The 22,791-nt window shown below is 57.6% G+C and overlaps 1 protein-coding gene across 2 annotated transcripts in view; it reads right to left on the bottom strand.

Annotated features, from left to right (window-relative positions):
• Positions 1-22,791, bottom strand: part of COL11A2 (collagen type XI alpha 2 chain) — a 29,181-nt gene that overhangs the window by 5,223 nt on the left and 1,167 nt on the right. Inside the window, exons 2-53 of one of the 2 annotated variants that reach the window (XM_080665610.1) lie at positions 20,816-20,965; positions 20,472-20,682; positions 19,854-20,016; positions 18,301-18,492; positions 17,348-17,425; positions 16,675-16,737; positions 15,816-15,995; positions 13,361-13,420; positions 13,219-13,260; positions 12,980-13,042; positions 12,553-12,627; positions 11,981-12,067; positions 11,670-11,726; positions 11,450-11,503; positions 11,305-11,358; positions 11,153-11,206; positions 10,918-10,971; positions 10,718-10,771; positions 10,595-10,639; positions 10,391-10,444; positions 9,921-9,965; positions 9,688-9,741; positions 9,450-9,494; positions 9,265-9,318; positions 8,980-9,024; positions 8,722-8,775; positions 8,551-8,595; positions 8,295-8,348; positions 7,866-7,973; positions 6,866-6,919; positions 6,575-6,628; positions 6,444-6,488; positions 6,312-6,365; positions 6,184-6,228; positions 6,014-6,067; positions 5,859-5,912; positions 5,597-5,650; positions 5,022-5,129; positions 4,550-4,639; positions 4,331-4,384; positions 4,044-4,151; positions 3,859-3,966; positions 2,753-2,806; positions 2,600-2,653; positions 2,324-2,431; positions 2,115-2,168; positions 1,845-1,898; positions 1,575-1,628; positions 1,391-1,444; positions 684-791; positions 318-371; positions 116-169 (exon numbers count right to left, since the gene is read on the bottom strand). In XM_080665610.1, the coding sequence (XP_080521736.1) occupies positions 116-169; positions 318-371; positions 684-791; positions 1,391-1,444; positions 1,575-1,628; positions 1,845-1,898; positions 2,115-2,168; positions 2,324-2,431; positions 2,600-2,653; positions 2,753-2,806; positions 3,859-3,966; positions 4,044-4,151; positions 4,331-4,384; positions 4,550-4,639; positions 5,022-5,129; positions 5,597-5,650; positions 5,859-5,912; positions 6,014-6,067; positions 6,184-6,228; positions 6,312-6,365; positions 6,444-6,488; positions 6,575-6,628; positions 6,866-6,919; positions 7,866-7,973; positions 8,295-8,348; positions 8,551-8,595; positions 8,722-8,775; positions 8,980-9,024; positions 9,265-9,318; positions 9,450-9,494; positions 9,688-9,741; positions 9,921-9,965; positions 10,391-10,444; positions 10,595-10,639; positions 10,718-10,771; positions 10,918-10,971; positions 11,153-11,206; positions 11,305-11,358; positions 11,450-11,503; positions 11,670-11,726; positions 11,981-12,067; positions 12,553-12,627; positions 12,980-13,042; positions 13,219-13,260; positions 13,361-13,420; positions 15,816-15,995; positions 16,675-16,737; positions 17,348-17,425; positions 18,301-18,492; positions 19,854-20,016; positions 20,472-20,682; positions 20,816-20,965 (3,824 nt within the window). The remainder of the gene's footprint in view (positions 1-115; positions 170-317; positions 372-683; positions 792-1,390; positions 1,445-1,574; positions 1,629-1,844; positions 1,899-2,114; positions 2,169-2,323; positions 2,432-2,599; positions 2,654-2,752; positions 2,807-3,858; positions 3,967-4,043; positions 4,152-4,330; positions 4,385-4,549; positions 4,640-5,021; positions 5,130-5,596; positions 5,651-5,858; positions 5,913-6,013; positions 6,068-6,183; positions 6,229-6,311; positions 6,366-6,443; positions 6,489-6,574; positions 6,629-6,865; positions 6,920-7,865; positions 7,974-8,294; positions 8,349-8,550; positions 8,596-8,721; positions 8,776-8,979; positions 9,025-9,264; positions 9,319-9,449; positions 9,495-9,687; positions 9,742-9,920; positions 9,966-10,390; positions 10,445-10,594; positions 10,640-10,717; positions 10,772-10,917; positions 10,972-11,152; positions 11,207-11,304; positions 11,359-11,449; positions 11,504-11,669; positions 11,727-11,980; positions 12,068-12,552; positions 12,628-12,979; positions 13,043-13,218; positions 13,261-13,360; positions 13,421-15,815; positions 15,996-16,674; positions 16,738-17,347; positions 17,426-18,300; positions 18,493-19,853; positions 20,017-20,471; positions 20,683-20,815; positions 20,966-22,791) is intronic. The other variant, XM_080665611.1, reaches the window with a different exon arrangement.

The raw sequence follows: 22,791 nt of genomic DNA, 5'->3' as shown, positions 1-22,791 counted from the left end.
AATAAGGATGGGCAAGGGTTTAGCTTCCAACCAGGGGCCCTCAGGAGGGGCCACAGAAGAGGAGCAGTGGTCTGAAGGCTTGGGCTCAGGGGAGGGGGGGGCACTGGTCACTCACTGGCTGCCCTGGCTCGCCGTCCTCTCCACGGTCACCCTTCGCACCATCCTGGCCCTGCAGGGAGGAAGCCAGGTCACAGGGGGCCCAGACTGGCTGGGATCACCTGAACACTGCTGACCCTCCCCTCCTTCCAGCCACCCGGCCACACCCCAAGCCCAGCAGCCAGAGGCCTTTGTCCGTCCCCGCACTGGCCAAGACTCACGCGAGGGCCACCTTCTCCAGGAGGGCCAGGGTCACCAGGAAAGCCAACAGGGCCCTAACGCAGAGGGAGGACAAAAGGCAGGCTCGCAACCGCCTAGCCCACCCAGAGCCAAAGCAGACCCCGTGGGCACAGCCCCGTCCCCAGCCTCCATGCCTCCCATGCTTCCCGGTGTTAATTAGAGGCCGGCTCGCATGTTCTCTCGCTCTGTGGGGTCTCGCTCTAGACCCACAACCTCCCCAGGGGACCTTATTCCCAGAGCCTTCCTCCCAGGTAGCCCCACACTTGGGCTCCCCACACTCCAATCCTCACACACATTCCAGGCCTCCCAGTCACAGGACCCTCCTCTCAGCCCCTCCCCCAACTCACAGGGTTCCCTTTGGGGCCATCATCCCCGGTGGGGCCTTTAGGCCCTGGTGGTCCCGCCTCTCCCGGCTGCCCGGACTCTCCTTTCTCCCCACGCTCCCCGCGTGGACCCTGGAGGATGAGTGGCGGGTACAAATGGTCCCAAGAGGATCTTGAAGGTCAAGGATGCAGCCCCTGCTTCCAAGACGCTTTCAGCCCCCCCAGGCCCTCCATGACGGAAGGAGGCACCCAGAAAGGCAAGCCCATGGTGGTCCTCAGCCCTTCCTGTCCAGGAAAGGGGGGCAGGGCTCGCAGAGACCCAGGGACAGGTCCCATGGAGAAGGCTGGGGCACCGACTCCTGCCGTGGAGCCGGTCATGGGGAAAGGGGGGTGGATTGAGGGGGTGAAGGGGATGGGGAAAGAGGGGTGGGTTGAGGGGGTGAAGGGGATGGGGAAAGGGGGGTGGGTTGAGGGGGTGAAGGGGATGGGGAAAGGGGGGTGGGTTGAGGGGGTGAAGGGGATGGGGAAAGGGGGGTGGGTTGAGGGGGTGAAGGGGATGGGGAAAGGGGGGTGGGTTGAGGGGGTGAAGGGGATGGGGAAAGGGGGGTGGGTTGAGGGGGTGAAGGGGATGGGGAAAGGGGATGGGTTGAGGGGGTGAAGGGGATGGGGAAAGGGGGGTGGGTTGAGGGGGTGAAGGGGATGGGGAATGATACCTCAAAGCCATCACTCACCTTGGCGCCTGGCTCACCCTGGACCCCGGGGGATCCTGACTCTCCTGGCTCCCCCTGCAAGGAGACTGGGGTCAAAATCCTCCTTCCCCCCCAAACTCCTGATAGTCCCCACACCTCCCTCTCTCCTGACCCCCAACCAAAGTTGGCAGACTCCAGGCCCAGGCCATTTGCCCTTCCTAGTTACCTTCTCTCCAGGGGGACCCAGGTTCCCAACACCTCCTGGGGGACCTTGAGGACCCTGGAAGAGAACAGAAATAGGGGTCATAGCTCAGAGGAGGAGCTGCCATTCCAGGGGCGGGGCCAGGATGAGGGCCCCCCACCCGAGGTCTCAGCAGGGAGCAGTGGGAGGCCTTCCCAGAGGTGGTGCCTGAGATGAGACCAGTTTATCGTGGGGGAAAGGGAGGCAGAGGACCGGCCACATTGGTCTGAAGGGACCAGAGGCCAGAGGACTCACATCAGCTCCATTGGGTCCAGCGGGGCCTCGAGGTCCTGGGGGGCCAGGTGGTCCCTGGAGAAAAACAGATGCACCAGAGCTAGCAGGGGAGCTTGGGACACAGCGGGGGGGGGGGGGGGTTGCACAGGAATGTGGGGGGTTGGGCAGGGCAGAGATCCCAGGCAGAGAAGAGGAGGAGGGGCAGCAGGCCAGGGAGCAGGGTGCTGGGGTGGGCTGGATGGGTGGGGGGTGACCAGGGGTGGGGCTGGGGCCAGGTGGGGTCACACTCACCATAGGGCCCATGTCTCCTGTTTCTCCCTTCTCCCCGGAGGGGCCTGGCAAGCCCTAAGCAGGTGTACAGGGCACAGACCGGGTGAGCAAACCGCCCAGGCCCAGTTCCCTCCCTCAGACCCCACAGGCCTGCCCCCCATCTCCCTTTCCTCGTCAGAATGGGGCTCCTGACCCCAACTCTCAGCCCCTGTCTCTACCCCCCAACTCACCTGTAGGCCAATGGGTCCGGGGGGCCCATTGAATCCCCTCGTTCCTTCATCACCTTTGGCTCCAAAGTGTCCCTGAGGTCCCCGGGCCCCGGGCTCCCCATCTGCTCCCTGAAGTGGGGGAGGCAGGGACAAGGACACAGATGACCAGTCAGGTGTTCTCTATCCACAAACCCACACCCAGGCGGCAGCAGGCCCAGAGTCCCCTCCTCCATCCCCAACCCCAAAGGCAACCGAACTGCGGGCTCTGGCAGGAGCAAGCAGGCGTCAGTCACTCACCGCGGCTCCAGGCTGCCCCACAGGCCCGATGGGTCCAGGGGGTCCAGGAGGGCCCTGGGAGAGAGGAGAGTCAGAGACACCAAGACAGGGCGAGGCCAGGCGGGAATGAGGCTGAAGGCCAGAGGCCAGAACTCAAAGCTCATGGACACTCACATGTTCGCCTTTGTTCCCTTTAGTGCCCTTCTGTCCAGGGTCCCCCACCTCACCCTGGAGGAGAGGCAGGTGAGACATTAAGGGAGGGAAACAGGAAGGGGGAACAGTAGGAGGCGGGGAGGGGGGACAGTAGGAGGTGGGGTGGGGGTACAGTAGGAGGCGGGGAGGGGGGACAGTAGGAGGTGGGGTGGGGGTACAGTAGGAGGCGGGGAGGGGGGACAGTAGGAGGTGGGGTGGGGGTACAGTAGGAGGCGGGGAGGGGGGACAGTAGGAGGCGGGGGGGGGGACAGTAGGAGGCGGGGTGGGGGGACAGTAGGAGGCGGGGGGGGACAGTAGGAGGCGGGGAAGGGGGACAGTATGAGGCGGGGGGGGACAGTAGGAGGCGGGGAGGGGGGACAGTAGGAGGCGGGGAAGGGGGACAGTAGGAGGCGGGCAGGGGGGGACAGTAGGAGGCGGGCAGGGGGGGACAGTAGGAGGCGGGCAGGGGGGACAGTAGGAGGCGGGGAGGGGGGACAGTAGGAGGCGGGGAAGGGGGACAGTAGGAGGCGGGGAAGGGGGACAGTAGGAGGCGGGGAAGGGGGACAGTAGGAGGCGGGGAGGGGGGACAGTAGGAGGCAGGGAGGGGGGGACAGTAGGAGGCGGGGAAGGGGGACAGTAGGAGGCGGGGAGGGGGGACAGTAGGAGGCAGGGAGGGGGGGGACAGTAGGAGGCGGGGAGGGGGGACAGTAGGAGGTGGGGTGGGGGGACAGTAGGAGGCGGGGAAGGGGGACAGTAGGAGGCGGGGAGGGGGGACAGTAGGAGGCAGGGTGGGGGGACAGTAGGAGGCGGGGTGGAGGGACAGTAGGAGGCGGGGAGGGGGGACAGTAGGAGGCGGGGAGGGGGGACAGTAGGAGGCGGGGTGGGGGGACAGTAGGAGGCGGGGAGGGGGGACAGTAGGAGGCGGGGTGGGGGGACAGTAGGAGGCGGGGAAGGGGGACAGTAGGAGGCGGGGAGGGGGGACAGTAGGAGGCGGGGTGGGGGGACAGTAGGAGGCGGGGTGGGGCTGTGTCCAGATCTGCAATGCCATCTGGAAAGAGCCTGGGTCTTGGGGCTGTGGGTTCCCTCACCTTGTCCCCGTCTTCTCCTGCCACACCTGGGGGCCCAGCAGGCCCGGGAAGCCCCACGGGGCCCTGCACCCCATCGCGGCCAGTGGGGCCAATGGGGCCCTTCTCACCCTGTGGAAGTGGAGAGAGGAGTCACGGCCTGAGACGCCCCGTCGCACGGCGGTGCACAGACCCCGGCCCACACTCACCGGGACACCTTTCTCTCCTGCTGCTCCAGGGGGACCCTGAGGTCCTGGGCGCCCGGGGGGTCCAATGGGTCCCCCGGATCCCGCTGCACCACGTTCCCCAGGGGAGCCCTAAGAGAGGAAATGGAGTCAGACCCCCAAAGAGGAGACCACAGCCTACACACCAGAGGACCCCCTTACGGTTCCCAGGAGAATGGCACCAAATCGGATGCATATGGCTGGCCCTGTAGTCGGTTTCCTCACCCACCCCTTCCTGGTCCTCCCGCTGCCCCCAGGGACCCCAGACTCACTGCAGGACCTGGGGGACCGGCCGGACCTTCATTTCCCTTCAAACCGGCTCCACCCTATGAACCAGAGATTCGGAGCAACAGATGAGAGACAGGCAGTGGGACATCACAGGGCCGGGCCCAGGAGACACGCAGGGTGAGGGGTGGGGACGGGCTCAGAGAGAAGGGAGTAGGGGATTCTGGGGCACCAGTGTTCTAGGCGGTCTCTGGGGTCACACTCACAGCAGTGCCGGGGAGGCCTCGCTCTCCTGGGAAGCCCCTCAGTCCAGCGGGACCATCCTTCCCTGGGGCCCCAGGAGGGCCAGGGTCACCCTAGGAGGAGAGGAAAGGTGATGAGCCACAGCCATGCTCCCAAGTTATGCAGAGAGATTGCTGACCCCCTCAAATCTCTAACCTGGTCCCCAAGTTCCCCTCTGCCCAGCCTCTACTAAACTTCTTTAAATTGAGTTTATTGGGGTGACATTGGCTCGCAAAACCATACAGGTTTTAAGTGCAAACTCAATAAAACAGCGTCTGCACACGGCATCCTGCGCCTATTGCCCCACGCAGTCTCCTTCCGTCCCCATTTTCCCTTGCTTTGCCCAAAATTATGGAACGCTTCACGAATTTGCGTGTCATCCTTGCAAGGGGCCATGCTGGTCTCCGTATGGTCCCACTTAGCTGGTGTGCTGCTGGAGCCAGCACCCTTACTGACCTTCGTGCCTTCTTTTCCAGCTGTTCCCGTCAGTCCCTGCTCTCCAGGGGGCCCTGGGGGGCCTGGGTGACCTCTCTCCCCCATGGGCCCGGTTTCTCCTGCTGCTCCCTGGAAAGGGGCCGGGAGATTCCAATCTCAGACCTTTCCTTCCGCTGGGCCCAAAGCAGCCACCCTGGGCACCCTAACATACCCCCCCGGACCCCTCACCCCAGCCCAAAGCAGCCACCCTAGCCACCCTAACATACCCCCCCGGACCCCTCACCCCAGCCCAAAGCAGCCACCCTAGCCACCCTAACATACCCCCCCGGAGCCCTCACCCCAGCCCAAAGCTGCCAGGGGTCCCCGGCCCTTCCCTGTGCAGGCCCCAGTGAGGAGCACCTGCACCACCTTACGTCCCGTTGCAGACCCGCCTCTTCTCTGAGCCAAGAAGATGAGAATGGGCCCAGGAAACACACTGAGGCTCAGCCCCAGAGCTCCAGCCCCCAGCCCCTCACATGCACAGCCCCCAGGCCAGGAAAGGGAAAGGACAGTGCACGCACCAGGTCTGGGTCCACTCTCTCCAGAGGCAGACATACCTGAGGTCCCACCACCCCTGGGGGACCAGGCGGGCCGGTCTTCCCTTGGAAACCCTGAGAGAAGAAGAGACGAGAGAGCAGTCAGAACACAGGTGGGCCTGGGCAGACGCACCCTCGCCAGAGGAAGGCAGGGTCACCATCGCCTCTTGCCCGCGGTCGGAGTTCAACACCCGGATGCTCTCCGCTGCCAGGAGAACCCCCGGGCGGGCCTTCCCCACGGCTCTGGAGTTTGAGGGCCCGAGGGGGCGAGGGCATCACTTACCACTTCTCCTCTCTGGCCCGGGTGTCCCGGCAGCCCGTCCTTCCCAGGGGGGCCCTGGAAGGGGTTCAGATGTCAGGGGAATTCTAGGCAGGGAAGGGAATGGGGAAGAAGGATTCAGAGAACAAAGGTAGGCCAGAGGTCAGAGGTCAGCTTACCGGAGGTCCTTTGGGGCCAGGAAATCCGTTGGGGCCCTGAGGCCCAGGGAGACCCTAGAGACAGAGCTGGGTTGAGTCTGGAGGATGGGCTGGGATGCTGAGCTGACAGGGAGCTGCTCACTCAGGCTCCCCCGGGGAGTACAGAACCCGGACACGACAGCCACACTCACCCTTTCTCCAGGCGGCCCGTGGGGGCCATCGCCACCCGATGTTCCCTGGTGGGAAACAGAGTCAGAGGAGCTGTGGGGGGCTGGGCTAAGGGGCAGATCACCGATGGAGCCCTGCCAGGGCCACTCACCTTAGCTCCAGACTTTCCAGTGGCGCCTCGGGGCCCCCGCTGACCCCGTGGACCCTAGAGGAGGGGAGAGGAGTTGTCAGAAATCCCATGCACCCCTTTGGATCTTGAGCCACAGGTCTCCCCTGCACTCACCGTGGGGCCCCGCTCTCCCCGAGGCCCTGACTTCCCGGACAGGCCCTGGCAGAAGGAAACAGAGAGCACATCACCCAGGGCCTGGCTCCCCACAGAGCAGCCCTTCCCTCCGCTCCCTCTTCCCAGCCTACCCGGGCTCCCTTCTCTCCACCGGCTCCAGGAAAGCCAGGAAATCCTAGGGACCCCTAGTGAAGACGAAGAGGAAAAATATAAAAGTCGGGAAAGGGAGGCCCAGGAAGGGCCAGAGGGTCAGGAGAGGTGGTGGAGGCGTGGTGTGAGGCCTGGCTCTGCGGCAAACCCCTGCTGCTCTCGGGCCTGCTCCCTCCTCCGTGGGACCCCACTGCTCTGTCAGCCTGTGTTTTCTGCAATCAGGTGTCATGGGAGGGAAAGGAAGAGGGGGTACGAATGGGGCATCACGTCACCTTGGGACCCTGGCGTCCGGGATAGCCAGGCAGACCAGGAACACCCAGCTTGCCCTGCGGAGAGACAGGGAGCAATCAGGAGCTGGAGGAGCCACAGGCACCACTCTATCCCTGGAGACCCCAACCCTCAGGGGCGGGAACCAGCCCCCACCCAGCAACGTGCCCATCAGGTCCAGCCCCTCATCTCCTGCCCCAGGGCTGCCTGGCCTTGTAAGCTCTCCTCCCCAGAGGCCTGGGGTCTTGCCTCCCGGTGTCTGGGGACTAAAGTCTGCCACTCAGTCAGGTTCTTAGGGGCTGTGACCTAGTCCCTGCCCGTCAACCTCGGCTCCACCTGCCCCAGCACACGCGCCTGCCCCTGCCAGTGCAGGCCTCCACACAGCTGGGGACACCTCTGCCCTCCGCTCCTGCTCTGCACCCCCACCTCAGCCCAGTGCACCCCTGCCTCCCGATGCTGCAGGCTGTCATCCGAGGCAGCTGTGGGCTGTGCTTGGGAGCAGGGATTCTGCAACCTGGCTGCATGGGCTCCAACCCAGGTTCTGCCCTCACCGGCTGCGTAACTAGGGAGCATCTTACCTCCTGGCACCTCTGTGAGGCCAGACTGTGCAGCCTTCGCCCGGGCCGTCTCTGTCTCTGACGAGCCCGCTCGCCCACTCACCAGCTCCTGCCTCTCCTCTCAGAACTCCTATGCACTGCGTCTGGACACATTTGCACTCTGCCCTGCACCTGCAGTCACCCTAAGGCAGCCTATGCCTTGTCCCCATCAATCTGTTGTAAACTCTTCAGGACGGGGACTTTTCCTTAACTTCTTATCCATCACCCCTTAACCCACCAGTGTCCAGGAGGTGCCATATACAGGAGGAGCATAATTAATGCATGGTCATCTTCGATTGACTCACTGGCTCCAGCTGTTGGTAAGCTGTGCCCACCCTGATCCCAGAGCCCAGGCCCGCATCCCCTCCATATCCCTGGAGAACAGACACAGATCCCTCATCCCTGTCACCTTCTCGCCCAGGACCCCCGGGGGCCCAGGGTCTCCAGTGGGCCCAGTGCGACCTTTCGGCCCCTCAGGACCATCCTCTCCTCTGGAACCAGGGACTCCGGCCTCACCCTGCGTGAGAGGTTGAAGAGGTGAGTGTCAGGGTCTGGGGTGGGGCTGGGCCCCCAAGGGAGAGGCAGGCCCCAATGAGGCTGAGAGGGCTGGCAGGGGTCCCAGAAGCCATTGCAGGACAGGGGGCCCACAGGGGCAGGGAGACTGTTGTGATTGGAGGGACACAGGCTGTGGGGCTTGTTATCCTGCTGGGATCAGGTCTAAAGGGTGCAGAGCACTGGAGACGGGGACTCCGGGGTATCAAAGGAATCAGCTGGGGGCTCCAAAGTGAAGGATCATTAGGACTTAGACTTGGGAGGCAGTGTGGGGGTTTCTACTCACCCTGTCACCTTTCACACCCATGTCACCTTTGAACCCAGGAAAGCCATCGTCGCCCTAAAAAATTGGGAGAGGACACCCCAGATGATAGAGGGTCAGGAGGTTGAAATGGAGGGTTCTGGAGACCATGAGTGGAAGAATGGGTGTCAGGAGCTGGAGGGCAGCAGGGGCAGCAGGAGGGGAGGGAGTGAGGAAGAGGTGACAGAGAGGCTGGTGGAGGCAGAATGGGGGTATTGGAAAGTCGGGGCACATTGCTCACCTTTTCACCCTTATGACCCTTCAGACCCCGAATTCCGTCCACACCCTGGAGTCAGACAGGGCACAGAGACAGAGGTCAGGGACGGAGCTTGGGTTGGAAGGACTGAGCTCCCAAGACCCTGACTGGTTCCCCCGAAAGCAGTCCTTTATCTCCTGGCCTGGTGGTCTTTACCTTGACACCTCGAGGTCCGGGGTACCCTAGAGGACCCTGAGGTCCAGATGGACCCTGGAAGAAGAAAGAGAGGTATCGATTGATAAAGGGGTCACGGGGTGTCGTCCTGCTGGCCTCGGGGCTTGGGAAATTGGAAGTGACATCGAAGAAAACACTCAGAGCCTCGTTAATGTCCAGACGAGGAAGTCCCAAGGACTTGAAGCCCAGGGTCTGGGTGGAAAGCCCTTCGGAAGGTAGAGGAGGTGTGGAAGACCTCACCTGGTTTCCTTTGGTTCCTGGGGGACCTTCCTTCCCGGGGTGACCCTGGGGGTAGGGAAGAAGAATGTGACCACTGGTCCCTGTCACCTTCCTGCACCCCTCTCTACACTTCTTCACCCCAAACTCCCCTGTGAGCTGATGAAGCCAACTGACCATGGGCAGGTGCCACTGGTGATCTCCCAGTGCAAGGGACACACCGGATGGACAGTCACTGAGGGCCCTTGGAGGCCACTCAGTGGGGTGGAAGGTCAAGGGGTATTTGGAATAAGAAGTGGGTCCACTCACCGGGAGTCCATCTGAGCCAGGCATGCCGGGGAGCCCTGGCTTCCCTAGAGGACCCTGTAGGAAGATGAGGAGGTTCAGGTTCACCAAGGGGTCAGGTCTGTACATGGCTCAAGTCCCAGGCAGACAGTTAGGCCCTCCCGACACCCACCCTGGCACATCCCTGCTCCCACATCATTTAGTCTCACCTTCTCTCCATGAGGGCCGATGGCACCCTGAGGCCCAGGGAGACCCTATACACAGGGAGAGAGAAGTCACAGGGGCCCCGAAGTGGGGGGCGCTCTCTCCTCCAGCCAGCATCCCCCATTCAGAGCATGAGCAGTGAAGACAGGAGACCCTTAATTTCCTGTCCCCATTCAGGTCTGACCCACGTGGAAGCCCAGGGGAAGTCGCTAAAGTTGGAGAGGGGGTGGACAGACCACTCACCTGGGTCCCAGGAGTTCCCTGTTGTCCAGGAGGTCCTGGCTCCCCTTGGGGTCCCTAGAAACAGGCAACCAGGCAGGGTCAGAGGAGATGGTGCAAAACATATGGTGAAGAGCTGAGTCCCAGCAGGAGTATCCAGAGGGCGAGAACCAGAGGGGCAGGGCTCAGCGTGGGGCAAAGGGAACAGGACGTTGGCAGGCCAAGGGTTGGGTGGAGTCTCCATGCCCATCACTCACCAAGCTCCCTTTGGGACCATGGGGACCATCCATGCCTCGGACACCCTGTAACATGAGAGGGGTGTGAGCAGGAAGGCAGACCCACACTGGGAGGCCCTGTGGTTTCCCAGAGGCCTGGCCATTCCCAAGGGAGAGGGTGGAACAGGGCAGAGGAATATGGGTCAGTCCTCCAGTTCATCCCAGACCTAAGCAAACACAGCCAGCCCAGATCCGCAGGGCGTGGGTCTGTGGGTCTGTTGGTTTGTGGGTTTTTGTTTTGTTTTTCTTGAGGATTTTTTTTCTGGCTGTTCTCAGAGCCTTTGGTGCCCCACACCATAAGGTCCTAAAAAGGGCCCATAGGGGCAGAGGCTAAAGCGGGATGGGGGCGTGCAGCAAGGGGGAACTGGAGGGGAGGTGGGGCAGTTAGGAAGATGAGGTTTGCAGAAGTCAGAGGGTAAGATCAGGGTCAGAAGTCAGGGGCAGTCACTTACTGGGGGTCCAGGAATACCAGGTGGGCCTTTAGGGCCAAGGAGACCTCGAGGTCCCTACACTCGGTGAGGAGAGGATAAGGCATGCATGAGTGAGAGAAAAGGTGTCTCTTTCATATCTATGTCCCTCCTCTGGCATTCCCAGAGCCCTCCTCGCCCCCACCCTCCTGCCCCCACCCCCTGCAACCTGACCCCCTGGACACTCACCGACTCTCCAGGCAGCCCTCGAGGCCCAATCTCCCCATCGTCTCCCTGGAGAAGTAGGACATGGTGAAGTGGCCTCACCTTCCAGGCCTCCCCCATACCAGTCCCGGCCCTGGCCACACTCACCCGCTCTCCATCCTCGCCAGGGGGCCCAGGAAGGCCGTGGGCACCAGTATCACCCTGGAAAATAGGTAAGAGGGGCTTCAGAGCTCCCAACACAGACACCGACCCTCTTCAACTAACCAACCAATTCCACCCATTGAGCTCCTGCAGAGACCCTCAGCCTCCTCTCCTTGCCTTGAGATCCCTACCCCCAACATACTCACCCTGTGTCCCTTCTCCCCAGGAAGTCCTGGGAGCCCATCAAAGCCTCGGTCACCCTAGGGGAAAGAGGGGCAGCCCGTGTGAAGTCCCAGTCCCTTTCCCATCCCACCCCTCCCTATGTGTCCTGAGTGGGGAGGTGCCACTTCATGAGGGAACCCAGGGAACTTAGTTATCCTGAAAATGAATGAGCTCAGATGGGGCTGAAGCTGAGCATCAGAGAAAGGCCCAGCCTGTCACCTTTACTCCAGGTTCTCCAGGCATCCCTCGGGCTCCATCAGCACCCGCTCGGCCCTGCAGATGCAAAGGAAATGTCAGAACAAGCAGGGGACAGTCCTCCACACTCCTGTGCCCCATCTCCCACCACACCCACCCCACACTCAGTCACTCACCCTTCGCCCAGCCTTGCCGGGAGGGCCTGTGAGACCCTGAGGTCCTCTGGGGCCCTGGTGAGGGAAAGTTGAGGTCAGGGTTAATGGGCATAGACAGAGGAGGAGGAGACACTGGGTTGGGAATCAAATGGGTGGGGGATGTCACCTGAGGTCCTAGGTCTCCAGATTCTCCTTTCAGACCAGGGCTCCCAGGTTGTCCCTGTGAGAGATAAGAGAGGTTGGCTATATTGAAGGACATATCCAACAGTGACCTCAAAACCTCCCCAAAAGAAGCAAAATGACTTTTGGATTTGGGCCCTTTCCAGAACTATCCATACCCCCACATGCAAATAAAGAACCTCCTACCCCACACCCCATTTGCTCACCAAAGGTCCAGGGCGACCTGTGTATCCCATGGGTCCAGGGGGTCCACGGAGTGCCAGCTAGGGGTCAGGGGACACAGCAGAGGTGAGAAGAGGCAGCTGGAAGACTCCCGTCCCCAGGACACCCTCTAAATTCACCCATCCGCTCCTAATCCTTGTTTCACTGCCTTATGTGCTCCCCGACCTCCCTCTCAGCCCCAAACCAGCCCAGACCTTCCCCTTCCCTATATCCCTCCAGCCTACCCTTCCAACCCCTGCTAGACTCTTCCTTTTCCCATCCCACCCCCACCAAGATGCTCTCCAGCCCTACTCACCCGTGCCTGCTGCAGAATCGCCTGGGCCTGAGCCTCCTGGGCAGCCACCACAGGGCCCTTGTCACCCGCACCACTGCCAAACCGGAACTGATGGGCAAGGAGAGAAGGACCAGGTTCTTTTCCAGGAAATCCCTGGGACCTTTCCAGCCAGAGGTGTCCTCCAGCATTTCTACTCCATCTCCCAGGCCCAGGGACACCCCCCGCTCCATGCCCTCTTCCAGCATCTTCCAGTGGAGGTTTTCAGATAATCACTTAGAGGTTTTCAGAAACTCAACTTCTGTCCTCCTCCCCTGATGTCTAGCCTCTTCCTCCAAAAAGACTCTCCTTTGGTTCTAGACTCCTGAAATATAGAATTTTCTGCTCCATTCTAGATGATTCAAGTTTGACTCTAGATCATATTTGGTTCTAGGTCATCTAATGAGGCCCTAGTCACCTCCACCAAGAGGTCAATTTCTTTGCATTGATGGTCTTTAGAGACTCCTCAGCTTTCCTGACCTTCTGGTTCTTGGTGACACAACACAATTCCCCTGCCCTCCCCAGCAGCCCATTCCAAAGCCCATAAGACAACTCACTGGGAGCATGAGGGATGTGCCAGGAGGGCCAGGGGCCCCATCTGATCCAGGGAGCCCTGCTCGGCCAGGAGGACCCTGGAGTGGGGAGAGAATGAGAAGGATAGGTGACAGATAGGGGAATATTAGGCCTAGAGTCCTTTGGCAACCCTCCTCAACAGGACAAATGCAGACTTCCCTAGATCTTTCCTGAGCCTCACCCCAACCCTCTGGAGAAAAATCAGGGTAAGACACAAGACTACTGTCCACCTCCCCAACCAGTCTGCCCTACTTTGCAAGTGCTGGGGAGCACACCAGTCCCTTGTTCATTGATCAGCCAGCTAATGAGAAATTACTAAGCATGTGGCCCCATTAGGAACTAGTGGCTCCTCTGCAGGGCAACCCTCTCCCCCCCCCCTCCCCGCCCGCCATACAGAAGACACTCCCTTACCCTCTCGCCAGGGTCTCCAACTGGGCCTGGGTTGCCCTGGATGCCAGGGGGACCAGTCAGTCCCTGAGGAACAAAAGAGTAAGGGGTCGGGTGTGGGCATTCAGAGAGAAAAAGGGGATATAGCTGAGGGGTGGTCTCTACAGCAGAGAGAGCTTGGATTGGAAGAATGCTCTGTAGTTCTGAGAAGGAGGCCTGGGCATACATAGGGAAGGCATGGATGAAAGAGTGTACAGACTCACCGCGGGGCCTTCTGGGCCAGGTGGCCCCTCCACTAGCATACCCTGCAGAGTCAAACGTTAAAAGTCAGAGGCTACAGGACTAGCACACCTGCCTTCTTCCCTTCTTCCCACTGCCCTCAGCTCAATGACCAGAGTGACTTACAGGTTCCAGAACTGCAGGCTCCCCCTTCTCTCCCTTCAGCCCCCGGGGTCCATGGGCAGCCTGAGGGAGACACACATGTAACCCCCAATGGGGCCTGTAAGCAGCCAGGACACTGGGACTCCTCCCATCCCAACTCCCACCTTTATTCTCAGGTCTTCTGGAGACCTCCTTGAGCCTACCTCCAACCCCCGTCCCTCCCCCAAGACTCTCTTCACAGACCTCCAGGCCTGCCAAGGAGACCTCAGGGGTCCCCACACCCCAATTCTCAGCCCCACTTCAGCAAAGACAACCTCCTCACCTCCCTAAGAACTTCTTTCAGGAAGGTCCCCACATGTTTCCTGGGAATCCAAAGCCCCCAACCTTCCCAAAGCCTCTTCTGGAGGACCCCACCCTATCCCCCATACTTTCTCTGATGCCAGGAATCCTTAGAACTTTAAGAAACCATCAACTTCCTCACCCTTACTCCAATCCACCAAATAAGAATCTCTCCAAGATTATGGATAGATTTTTATTGGAGTCTGAGGGGAGAGTATGGATTCATATGAGAATCTGATGTAATCTATAGTCTTCAGAAAAGAAAAAATGTATGCCCTTATGCACAGAATTTTCCCTAGAATTTCAAGGAGTTCGTAAGCTTAAAAACTCCTTGGAGGTAAAACATCCATACTCTAAGTAGATTTGGAGGGCAATCCCCACTGATACCCGAAACTTCCACCCCATAATAGGTTTTTTAAAAAATACAGCTCTTGCCCTAGCTGGCCTGGCTCAGTGGATAGAGCGTCGGCCTGCAGACCAAAGGGTCCCAGGTTCAGTTCTGGTCAAGAGCATGTACCTCAGTTGCAGGCTCCTCCCCAGCCCAGGCCCTGGTCAGGCTCATGCAGGAGGCAACCGATCGATGCATTTCTCTCACATAGATGTTTCTCTCTGTCTTTCCCTCTCTCTTCCACTCTCCCCAAAAATCAATGGGAAAATATCCTCAGGTGAGGATTAACAACAAAAAAATACAGCTCTTGGGCTAAGTTGCTCAAGCCTCAGAGCAGATCCCCCTCAAGTCCCCACAGTTACTCTCTCAGCAAGGACACTATACTCTCACTCTGGTGCTCATTTGTACCCCAAGCCTAGCAGTTGCCTCTCTTCCACACTTCCATTCAGGTGCCCACCTCCAACTCTAGGGCCAGAACCAAGACAAGGACAGGGAGAATAGAGGACATTCACCACCACCCGCAACTCTCCCAACAAAGACCATCAGAATGCCCCCCACCTCCATCCTGACTGAACAGTAATGATCAATTTCCAAACTCGCCCATATTACAGATCAACCTCAATTTTCCAGAAAGCAGCATAAAAGAAAGACAGCAGAGGGTAAAGGGTGGCAATGTTAGAGAAAGGAGGTATGGGACAATGCAGCAGGGTAGAGAAGGCAGCTCTAACTGCAAGACAGACAAAGATGAAGTGGAGTAGACAGGAAATTTCCCATCTAAGAGGGAGTGGTTGAAGACATGGGAAACAATTAAGGGAGACAGAATGAAGGGACAAACACTTGGAAGCAAGAATGATGCCAGGGCCAAGAAAAATTAAACCTGGCCAAAATGGCTAGAAAGTGAACTGAACAAACAGGAAGTGGTTGGATAGACAGGAAGCAGCCAAGAAAAGAGACTTTACAAAGTGGACCTTCAACAACAACCTGGGCTACCATGACCAATGGAAGAAATTCACAAAACAGACAGAAAGTGATTCCTGGATAGGAGCTGATGACAATGCAAGGCAATTCTTCCAGAAAACACAAGCATCAAAGTGAGTATACACAGGAAGTGATCATGATAAATATCTAAGCCCACAATGGACACTTTATGATTTGGATGACCTGAGACACACTGGAAGTAGCTCATTATCAAAGGAAATTGTCACGGACAGCATGAAAAACTAGAGTCGAAATACAAATAGTAAGTCCCTTTCTGTCCAATATGGCACAGTCACCAAGACAGATGGCTTGGCTAGAGAAGACAGGAAGGGACAGACAGGTTAGAAAGTGAGACATAGGAAATTAGATTATTTGGCAGCAACATGGATAAAAAAATTGTTTTGATCAAGAAGAAATGATGGAGACAGACTGAAAATGGACATAAGGTAGGGGCTTATTGACCAAAAGCTTTATGAAATCCAGCTTGAGTGAGACAGGAAGTGACCAAAAAGACAGGAAGTGGCCATAATATATATTTTTTAAATCCCATTACCTTGGGCAGAAGGATCATAAGGAGTCACAGGGTAAGATATTGCACAAGGGAAGGAATGAAGGAATATGTTCAAGCAACATATACATCTTATGTGGACAGAAATGGCAAACCACCAGTGGGAAGTAGCTCAGAGCCAACAGACAATAATCAGAAACAACAAGAAGCAATTCTTGCAGCTCCCACTGAAGGTCAAGAAGAGAAGAGGAGCTCCTTTCACTTACGGCTCCTGGGTGGGCTGTCTCCGCAGAGAGGGCAGGGCCAAGGTCCGTCTCCTCACGATAATCGTCCCCATAGCCATAGGTGTAATCGTAGGGCCCTGCTGGGGGGTCTGTGCCACCCTCCCCATATTCCTCTGTCAGGAACCTGTCAGCTGTGGAGGGGACCTGGAGATCTGTCTGCTCCTTCCCGGGGATGGGGATGGGGAGGGAGAGGGGTAGACGGGGGCATTAGGGCTGAGAGGAGTTTTTCCCTGGACCCCAGGTGTGACAACTCCTAGCCCAAAGGATTCTGAGGGTAATTGGGACTGGAGTTTCTCTCCCAAGAAGAGCAAGGGGAGCAGTTGTGTAGAAAGGTGATGGCCATCAAAGACCCAAAACCGGGAGAGATGTCCAGCAAATGGGCTTGGTAGAAGAAGTGGTGCACAACAAGAAGGGTGGCCAGAGGGCTGGACACAGAGCGGACAGTCCATGGACATAATGATAGACAACAGAGTCCAGGGAATGATCAGAGAAATGGATGGAAAGAAGGGTAGAAGAAATGATAGCACTGGACAGAATGTGGATCCTAGGAACAGAACATGACACAGGAAGTAAAACCATTTGACACCAACATGGAGAGGAGGCTACTCCAGAATCAAGGAATAATGAAAGGAGACAAGGACACTAAAGGAAATGGCTGTCCTGAGAGAGAGACGAGCAGACCCACTGGTCTGGGAGGACCAGGAGACAGAAGGCTGTAAATGGATATGACAAAGAGCCCTCCGGCCAGAGCGGGGCTGACTCATCCAGATGACAGGGGGCTTGAGGGGTGGGTCACAGCCACCCACTGCCCCCCCCCCTGCTGGGTGGGGGGTGGAGTTACCTCCTCAGGGGGTGGCAAGGGGCTGGACTCCAGGATTCCTTCCTCTTCTCCTGGGGTGGGGTACTAATCCCAAGGGGAAGTGGAGAAGAGTATTGTGGGGATGGGGTGGGAGGAAGAAGAGAGGTTAGCAAGAAGGAAGGCAAAGCACCTGTGTCCCTCACTGAGGGCACTGTCTCTCTGTGTGGGGGGTGGGGGAAATCGCAGATCTTGCAGCCCCTTAGGACAGTTGAGGGAGAATGATTCTCCCAGGTCATAAAGATTTGGGGGCAGAGATCTGGATGCCCCAGCTCTACCTGCCGGTAACTGCTGCCTCTGGTCCTGGGGGGGGCCCGGGCAGTGGGGGGAGCTGCCCGTGGAGCTGGGCGCCGGGAGGGGGAAGGCTGGCCCCACGCTGGCCCAGAACCTCCAATTCGAGAGGGTCTCCAGCCTGATGAGGGGGATGCCTGCCGGGCTGCGGACCTCTTGGCAGGTGGGGTAGGCTTTCGGGGTGGGGTGCGACGCCCCCTGGGGGAAGAGGGAGCCCTGTGGTTGGGGCTCCGAGGCCGCTGCAGCAGAGAGACATGGGAGGCGACAGTGAGGAAACTCCCATAATCTAAATATTTTCTCTCCTTGAACTGGGTGTCATAGATGTGGTGGGAGGAACAGGAGAAAGGAAGGGGTCCCTCAAGTTTACCTGGTAGTCAGGGGTTGTCCCCGCAGTCATCTCATCGTAATAGAGGGGCTCGTAGTCATAGTGGAGAGACTCAATGGGCTGGGGTTAGGGAAGGGGCAGTGGGATAGGTAGGAAGGGGTGGAGGTGGGGGGGGGGCGGGGGAAGAGGGAGGTGAGATGGTATGGGATTGGGAAATAAGGTAGGGGAGGAATTGGAAAACAGAGTTGGGAATGAAAAGAGAGGTTGGGGGACAGGAGAGAGATGGGGAGAGGCAGGAAGGGGGGATGGGTCCCGCATGTGAGACAGAAGCAGACATAATTAAGAGATTGATGCTTGAACTTTAGACTACTGACCCCAGATCATATCCATCACCCTAACCTTCAGAGCTCCACCCAACCCAGAGTCTTCTTGTCCTTCTCCACACAGCCCCTTATCCTACACCTCCATGTGCATGGGGCCAGAGATGGCCCCACCCCACCTTCCGCAGACCACCCTTTTGGGATTCCCTCTATCTTCTATTCCTCCCCCATTTCTCCTCCTAGGTCTTACCATTACAACTTCTTCCTCCCTGTTTCTGTCTCTCCCCTAATCTGCTCTCCCATCCTCTGTTCCCAAGTCTCACCCGCACCCTCTCTCCCAATCTCTTAATTCAAGGAAGGGATGGGAAACCCAAGGACATAGTCCAGGAAGACTGGTAGAGGAGACACAAGGAGGGGACACAGCTCCCAGCCACGAATTCTTCATAATGACTCTTTTTATTTTTAAGTGAAAATAAAAAGGTTGATGAATGAGGACTGGGGGTGAGTGATGGGAATAGGGAGGTATGATTGGGGATGGGCATGAGGGAGGGGATAAAAGGAGCCCAAAAAGAAGGGGGAGCTCTGGACATTGGGGGAATTCCCCTGGGGACATATCTGGGAATCTTCCCTCCCTGGGGGGTGTGCTGCAGTTTGGGGTCCACCCAACTCCCTCACCTGTCTCTGGGGCTCCTGGTTTTGAGGCCTATGAAGTCTTGCTGATTGCTGCTTTGGAGATCTCTGCGCTCTGTGAGACTGTTGTTTCTGAGGTCTCTCCCTCCAGTCCCCCTCACACTCCAGCTCCTTCTGTTCACAGGATCCATAGGCAGCTTGTACCCCCGGAACAATGACAAGCTCTTGGACATCACCCTGTAGAGATATGAGGAAGGAATGCCAATGGAAGGAGACAGAAAGGGCTTCAGAGAGAGACAAAGGGTATAGTCTGGGACAAAAGGCAGGAGGCCAATCCTAGGTAAAACTATATAGTGGAAGGTCATTATCAGCCCTCCATGGGCACAGCCCTTTCCAGTTCCCATTGGACCATCACAACCACTGGGAAAGTCAGTGACACAGGATCTTTATGCCCGCTTTTCAGATACATTCCATTCAGAAAAGCTCAGAGGCTGGCCCAAGGTCACTCACAGTGGTAGAGTCAGAACTAGAATTCCGTCCAACTCTACATCCAGTACTCTGCCTATCCCCCTGCCCTGATGGTTTTGCCTGAGCCTTTTCACAGGGGCTTCTGGAGACAGTGGCCCAGCCTTAGTTGCTTTGACCTCCCACTGGCAGTAATGATGAGAATTCTCAGGACCTCTAGAAATGAGGGAGGGGGGATTCCAATGGTTTTTATTTGTGCTCATATGTGGTGCTTAACACAACCTGCCTTGTTTGGAGATACTGTCTCATCTCCAGAGGAGAACAGGGGAGCTCCTTGGAATGACAGAAACCTTATATTATTCTTCTGTTTTCCCCTTGGCATTGGGTAAGCAGGTATTCAGAAAATGTTAACTGACAGCTGGGTGGGTGGGTAGGTGAGTGAATGGGGGTTCAAATGCATGACTGAATGGGAAGGTTGATGGATGGTGGAATGAATGAATGAAGTTGGTGAATATATGGAATCAGATTGGTGGGTAGATGGATAGAAGTGAATATATAGAGATATGAATGGTTGCATGGAGGGTGGGTAGGTGAGGAGATGGTTGTGTAAATGGTGGATCAATGGTTGCATGCATTCTTATATGCATGGATAGATGGGGTAGGTGGGTGGATGGATGAGTGAGTAGACGGACGGATGGGTTATAGAGGATAGATGGATGAAAGGACAGATTGATAGATAAGTGGTTTGAAGGAGCGAGTGGCTGAGCAGGGGAAGGATGGGCAAATGGATGGATACAAATATGGATGCTTGAGTAGGTGGGTGACTGTGTAACTGGACAGATAGGTGAGTGGGTGAATGGATGAGTGGGTAGAGAGATTGGTTGAATGGATGGATGGGCAGAGTGATGAAGACTGAGTGACAAAATAAGTGGCTGTGGATAGTCCTGCAATATAAGTGGACACCTAGTTCTCCTAAGAGAAAATTAGCCCTAAGGATAGGAAATGGGAATATAAATTCAAGAGAGGAAAAATGAAGAGCTAGGGCATAGGAAGATGGCATGCTGGGGCCAGAAGGACAATGGACACAAGATATGGGACCAGAAATCACTCTGTCCTCTGGTTGCCCTGGTTACCTCAAAGACTTCTTCATCCAAGATACGGGCACCAAAGATGATCACTCCATGGGTGTCCAACACTGGACGAGCACTTCGGGGGAGGGGCCGGGTGACTCGCTTCTTGCAGTCAACAATGAGGGTGACAGACTGGCCCTTCACAGCCACACCCACACGGTGCCACCTGGTCATGGTGGGAGAGGGTTACGTGACTGACTGAAGAGGGAAAGTCAACAGAGCTGGGGAGCAGTTGATGGAAGGATTAAGGCCAATAATAATAATAGTAGTAATCACAGTAGCCATTATTCACTGAGTACTTACAATGCACCCAGCACCAAGAAATACATTTCTCATTTGATTCTCTTGATTGTATTATCCCTCTTTTACAAACACAGAATGGAGGCTCAAAAAGTTAAGTAACTTGTCCAAGGTGCAGGCTAGCACTACACACAAGGATTTAAACTCTCAAGCCCAAACTCTGAGCTACAAGTGACTGAAGTTTGGGCAGTGGGTAGGTGAGTTGTGGCCAAAAGGCTAGGCAGGATTTTCTAGTTTAGGGAGCAGGGGTTCGGGGGCAGTGGCCACAGGCGAGTTCCTGAAAGCGCAGGCCAGGCAGAGCAGAGGAACAAACTAACTTACTTGCCATCTGCTAGGTTGAGGCCTCTGAAGACTGGCTGAGCTGGAGGTCGAGGCCGGCCAGTCTGGTCCTCATACAGGAAGCGGACAGGTCGGCCAAGCTCCAGGCCCAGCTGTCGGATGCCCTGGGCACTATAGAGAGTCAGGAGGGGAGCTTGGAGGCCAGGGCGGGTCCGGACCACAGTCAACAGAGAGAAATCTTTGGGAAAACCTCCTAGGACCCAAGAGAGACACACACAGTGGAGTGAACGGTGAAAAGAGCCATAAACCCATTCCCTCAGGTGTCTAATCTCAGACTCCACCCATGACCTAGCCCAGCTCTCCCTGCCCCACCCTGTCGCCCATACCTGGGAAGAGCTGGCGGGTGGGAGCGCTGAGCTGAGCAGGTCGCGACACTCGGTAGGCCACATCAGCTGGACACATGCCTCTTGCCCTCCGGACACCATCAGGGAGGGAAGGGAACCTCAGGGCCCGGAGCACATCCACAGGGGGTGCACCTGGGAGAGTCCATGAGGGTCAGGGGAAGGGACACACCCTCAGGAGGGCCTAGAGAGGGGACGTCTGTGGTGTCGAACTCAACTCCTAGGCTCACACTCCCCGAGAGCAAAGGCCACCTTTCCCTCACCTGCTCCTGAATGGATGGAAACCAGCCACAGGAGCATAGGGGTGACCCTGTATTCATGCTCACTCCTGAGCCCTCCCTCCCAGCACCCTGTCAGGCTCACTCTCTCCCTATCTCTGCCTAAGAATCTCTCTCTATTCTCTCTTAATATCTCTCTCAACTCTCCACCCACCTCCCCTTCTTTCTCTCACTGTGTCTCTTCCTCTCTTTGTCTCTGTATCTGTTGGTCTTCTGTCTCCCTGTCTTTTCTGTCTTCCTCCAAAACCCTCAAACTCTGTCCAACTTTTTCTTTCCTGGTCTTTCTCCCTCTCTCACTCCCTTTCTGTATCTCTGGGTCTCTGGGTCTCTGGCCTCTGGCCCATGTCTCCAGCACAAACAACATCTGGGCAATCGATCATCCTGGGCACGGGAGGAGCAGGGCTCAGGGAGGGAGCAGAGAGGCGCTCCACGGGGAGCGGGCTTCAAACTGCTGCAGCTGCCCTGATGGGGAGGTGGGGTCATTCTGCCCACGCAGAGGCAGGACACGCCAGAAAGAGCCACCAGGGCCTGTGTCCCAAGCTTGAGAGATGGGCTGGGGAGGGGGATTGGAGGAGAGCTTGCAGCTGCCACGGGGAGCCAGAGCAAGTCCAGGGCCCTGAGCCACACATCTGTGGATCCCATCAGAGTCCTTGCCCAAAACCCAGGCAAGCTCCCCACACCTGGAACTTTGACCCTGCCCCACCCCCACCCCCACCACTCAGCACCCAAGACCCAGGCCACCAGCCCTATCCCCTAGAACTGGGCTTCCTCAGGCTCAAACTCCGGGAGACTAAGGGCACCTCTCCATTTCTTGCTCCCGCTATTCACACTCCTCACACCATCAGCTCCAGATTGGAAAAGTCCCAAAGAAAGTTCCTGCAAAACTTTCATAGAAGCATGGGCAGGGCAGGCAGAGCGGTCTGGAGAGCAGAGCTGGGTGGGGTGGGTGAGGTGGTGCAGGCAGGCAGAGAAAAGGCCCTTTGAGTCCAGGAGCCGGGAAACCACGGCCTTGCTCCCCTCCACCGCACCCCCACCCTAGCCTGGCCCCTGCGTGTGGCAGCTCCGCAAACACCAACACACAAGGGCTGCTTTGAGAGACAGCGGGTGAGTGAGACAGAGACACAGAGACTCACAGAGACCCCAGGCCAAGGAGACCTCAGAGGCCCCATGTCCACCAACCCCCAGCAAAGTGCAGCTCCATCCTATAGACGACTCCTACGGGCTGCCCACCTGTCTTCTCACCTCAGGCACATAGGTGCCCCCTTATCTCAGGCCTCAACCTGCCCCACAGGCTCCCCCTGGCAGCCCTATCATCCCCACCACTTGACCTCTGGGCCCCCAAGTGCCCCCTTCCTTACTCTTTGAATTCCGCCTTGTGGAGTCCCATCTCTACCTACTCAGCTCCCAAATAAGAGAGTCATCTCAGCATCTCCCCACCTCCCTGCGCGAGGGTCCCTTTCCCCCAAGAAAGACTCCTAGAGTCTAGACCAGCCTTGGGCAAACTACGGCCCGCGGGCCGGATCCGGCTGTTCTATCTGGTTCTCTTGCTCTCCCCTCTGCTCCTTTACTTTGAATTTATATTAGTTCACACAAACACTCCATCCATACTTTTGTTCCGGCCCTCCGGTCCAGTTTAAGAACCCATTGTGGCCCTCGAGTCAAAAAGTTTGCCCACCCCTGGTC

Source organism: Plecotus auritus (genome assembly GCF_963455305.1).
Source record: "Plecotus auritus genome assembly, chromosome: 4".
NCBI lineage: Eukaryota > Metazoa > Chordata > Mammalia > Chiroptera > Vespertilionidae > Plecotus > Plecotus auritus.
This window is presented reverse-complemented; position numbering and strand designations above follow the sequence as displayed.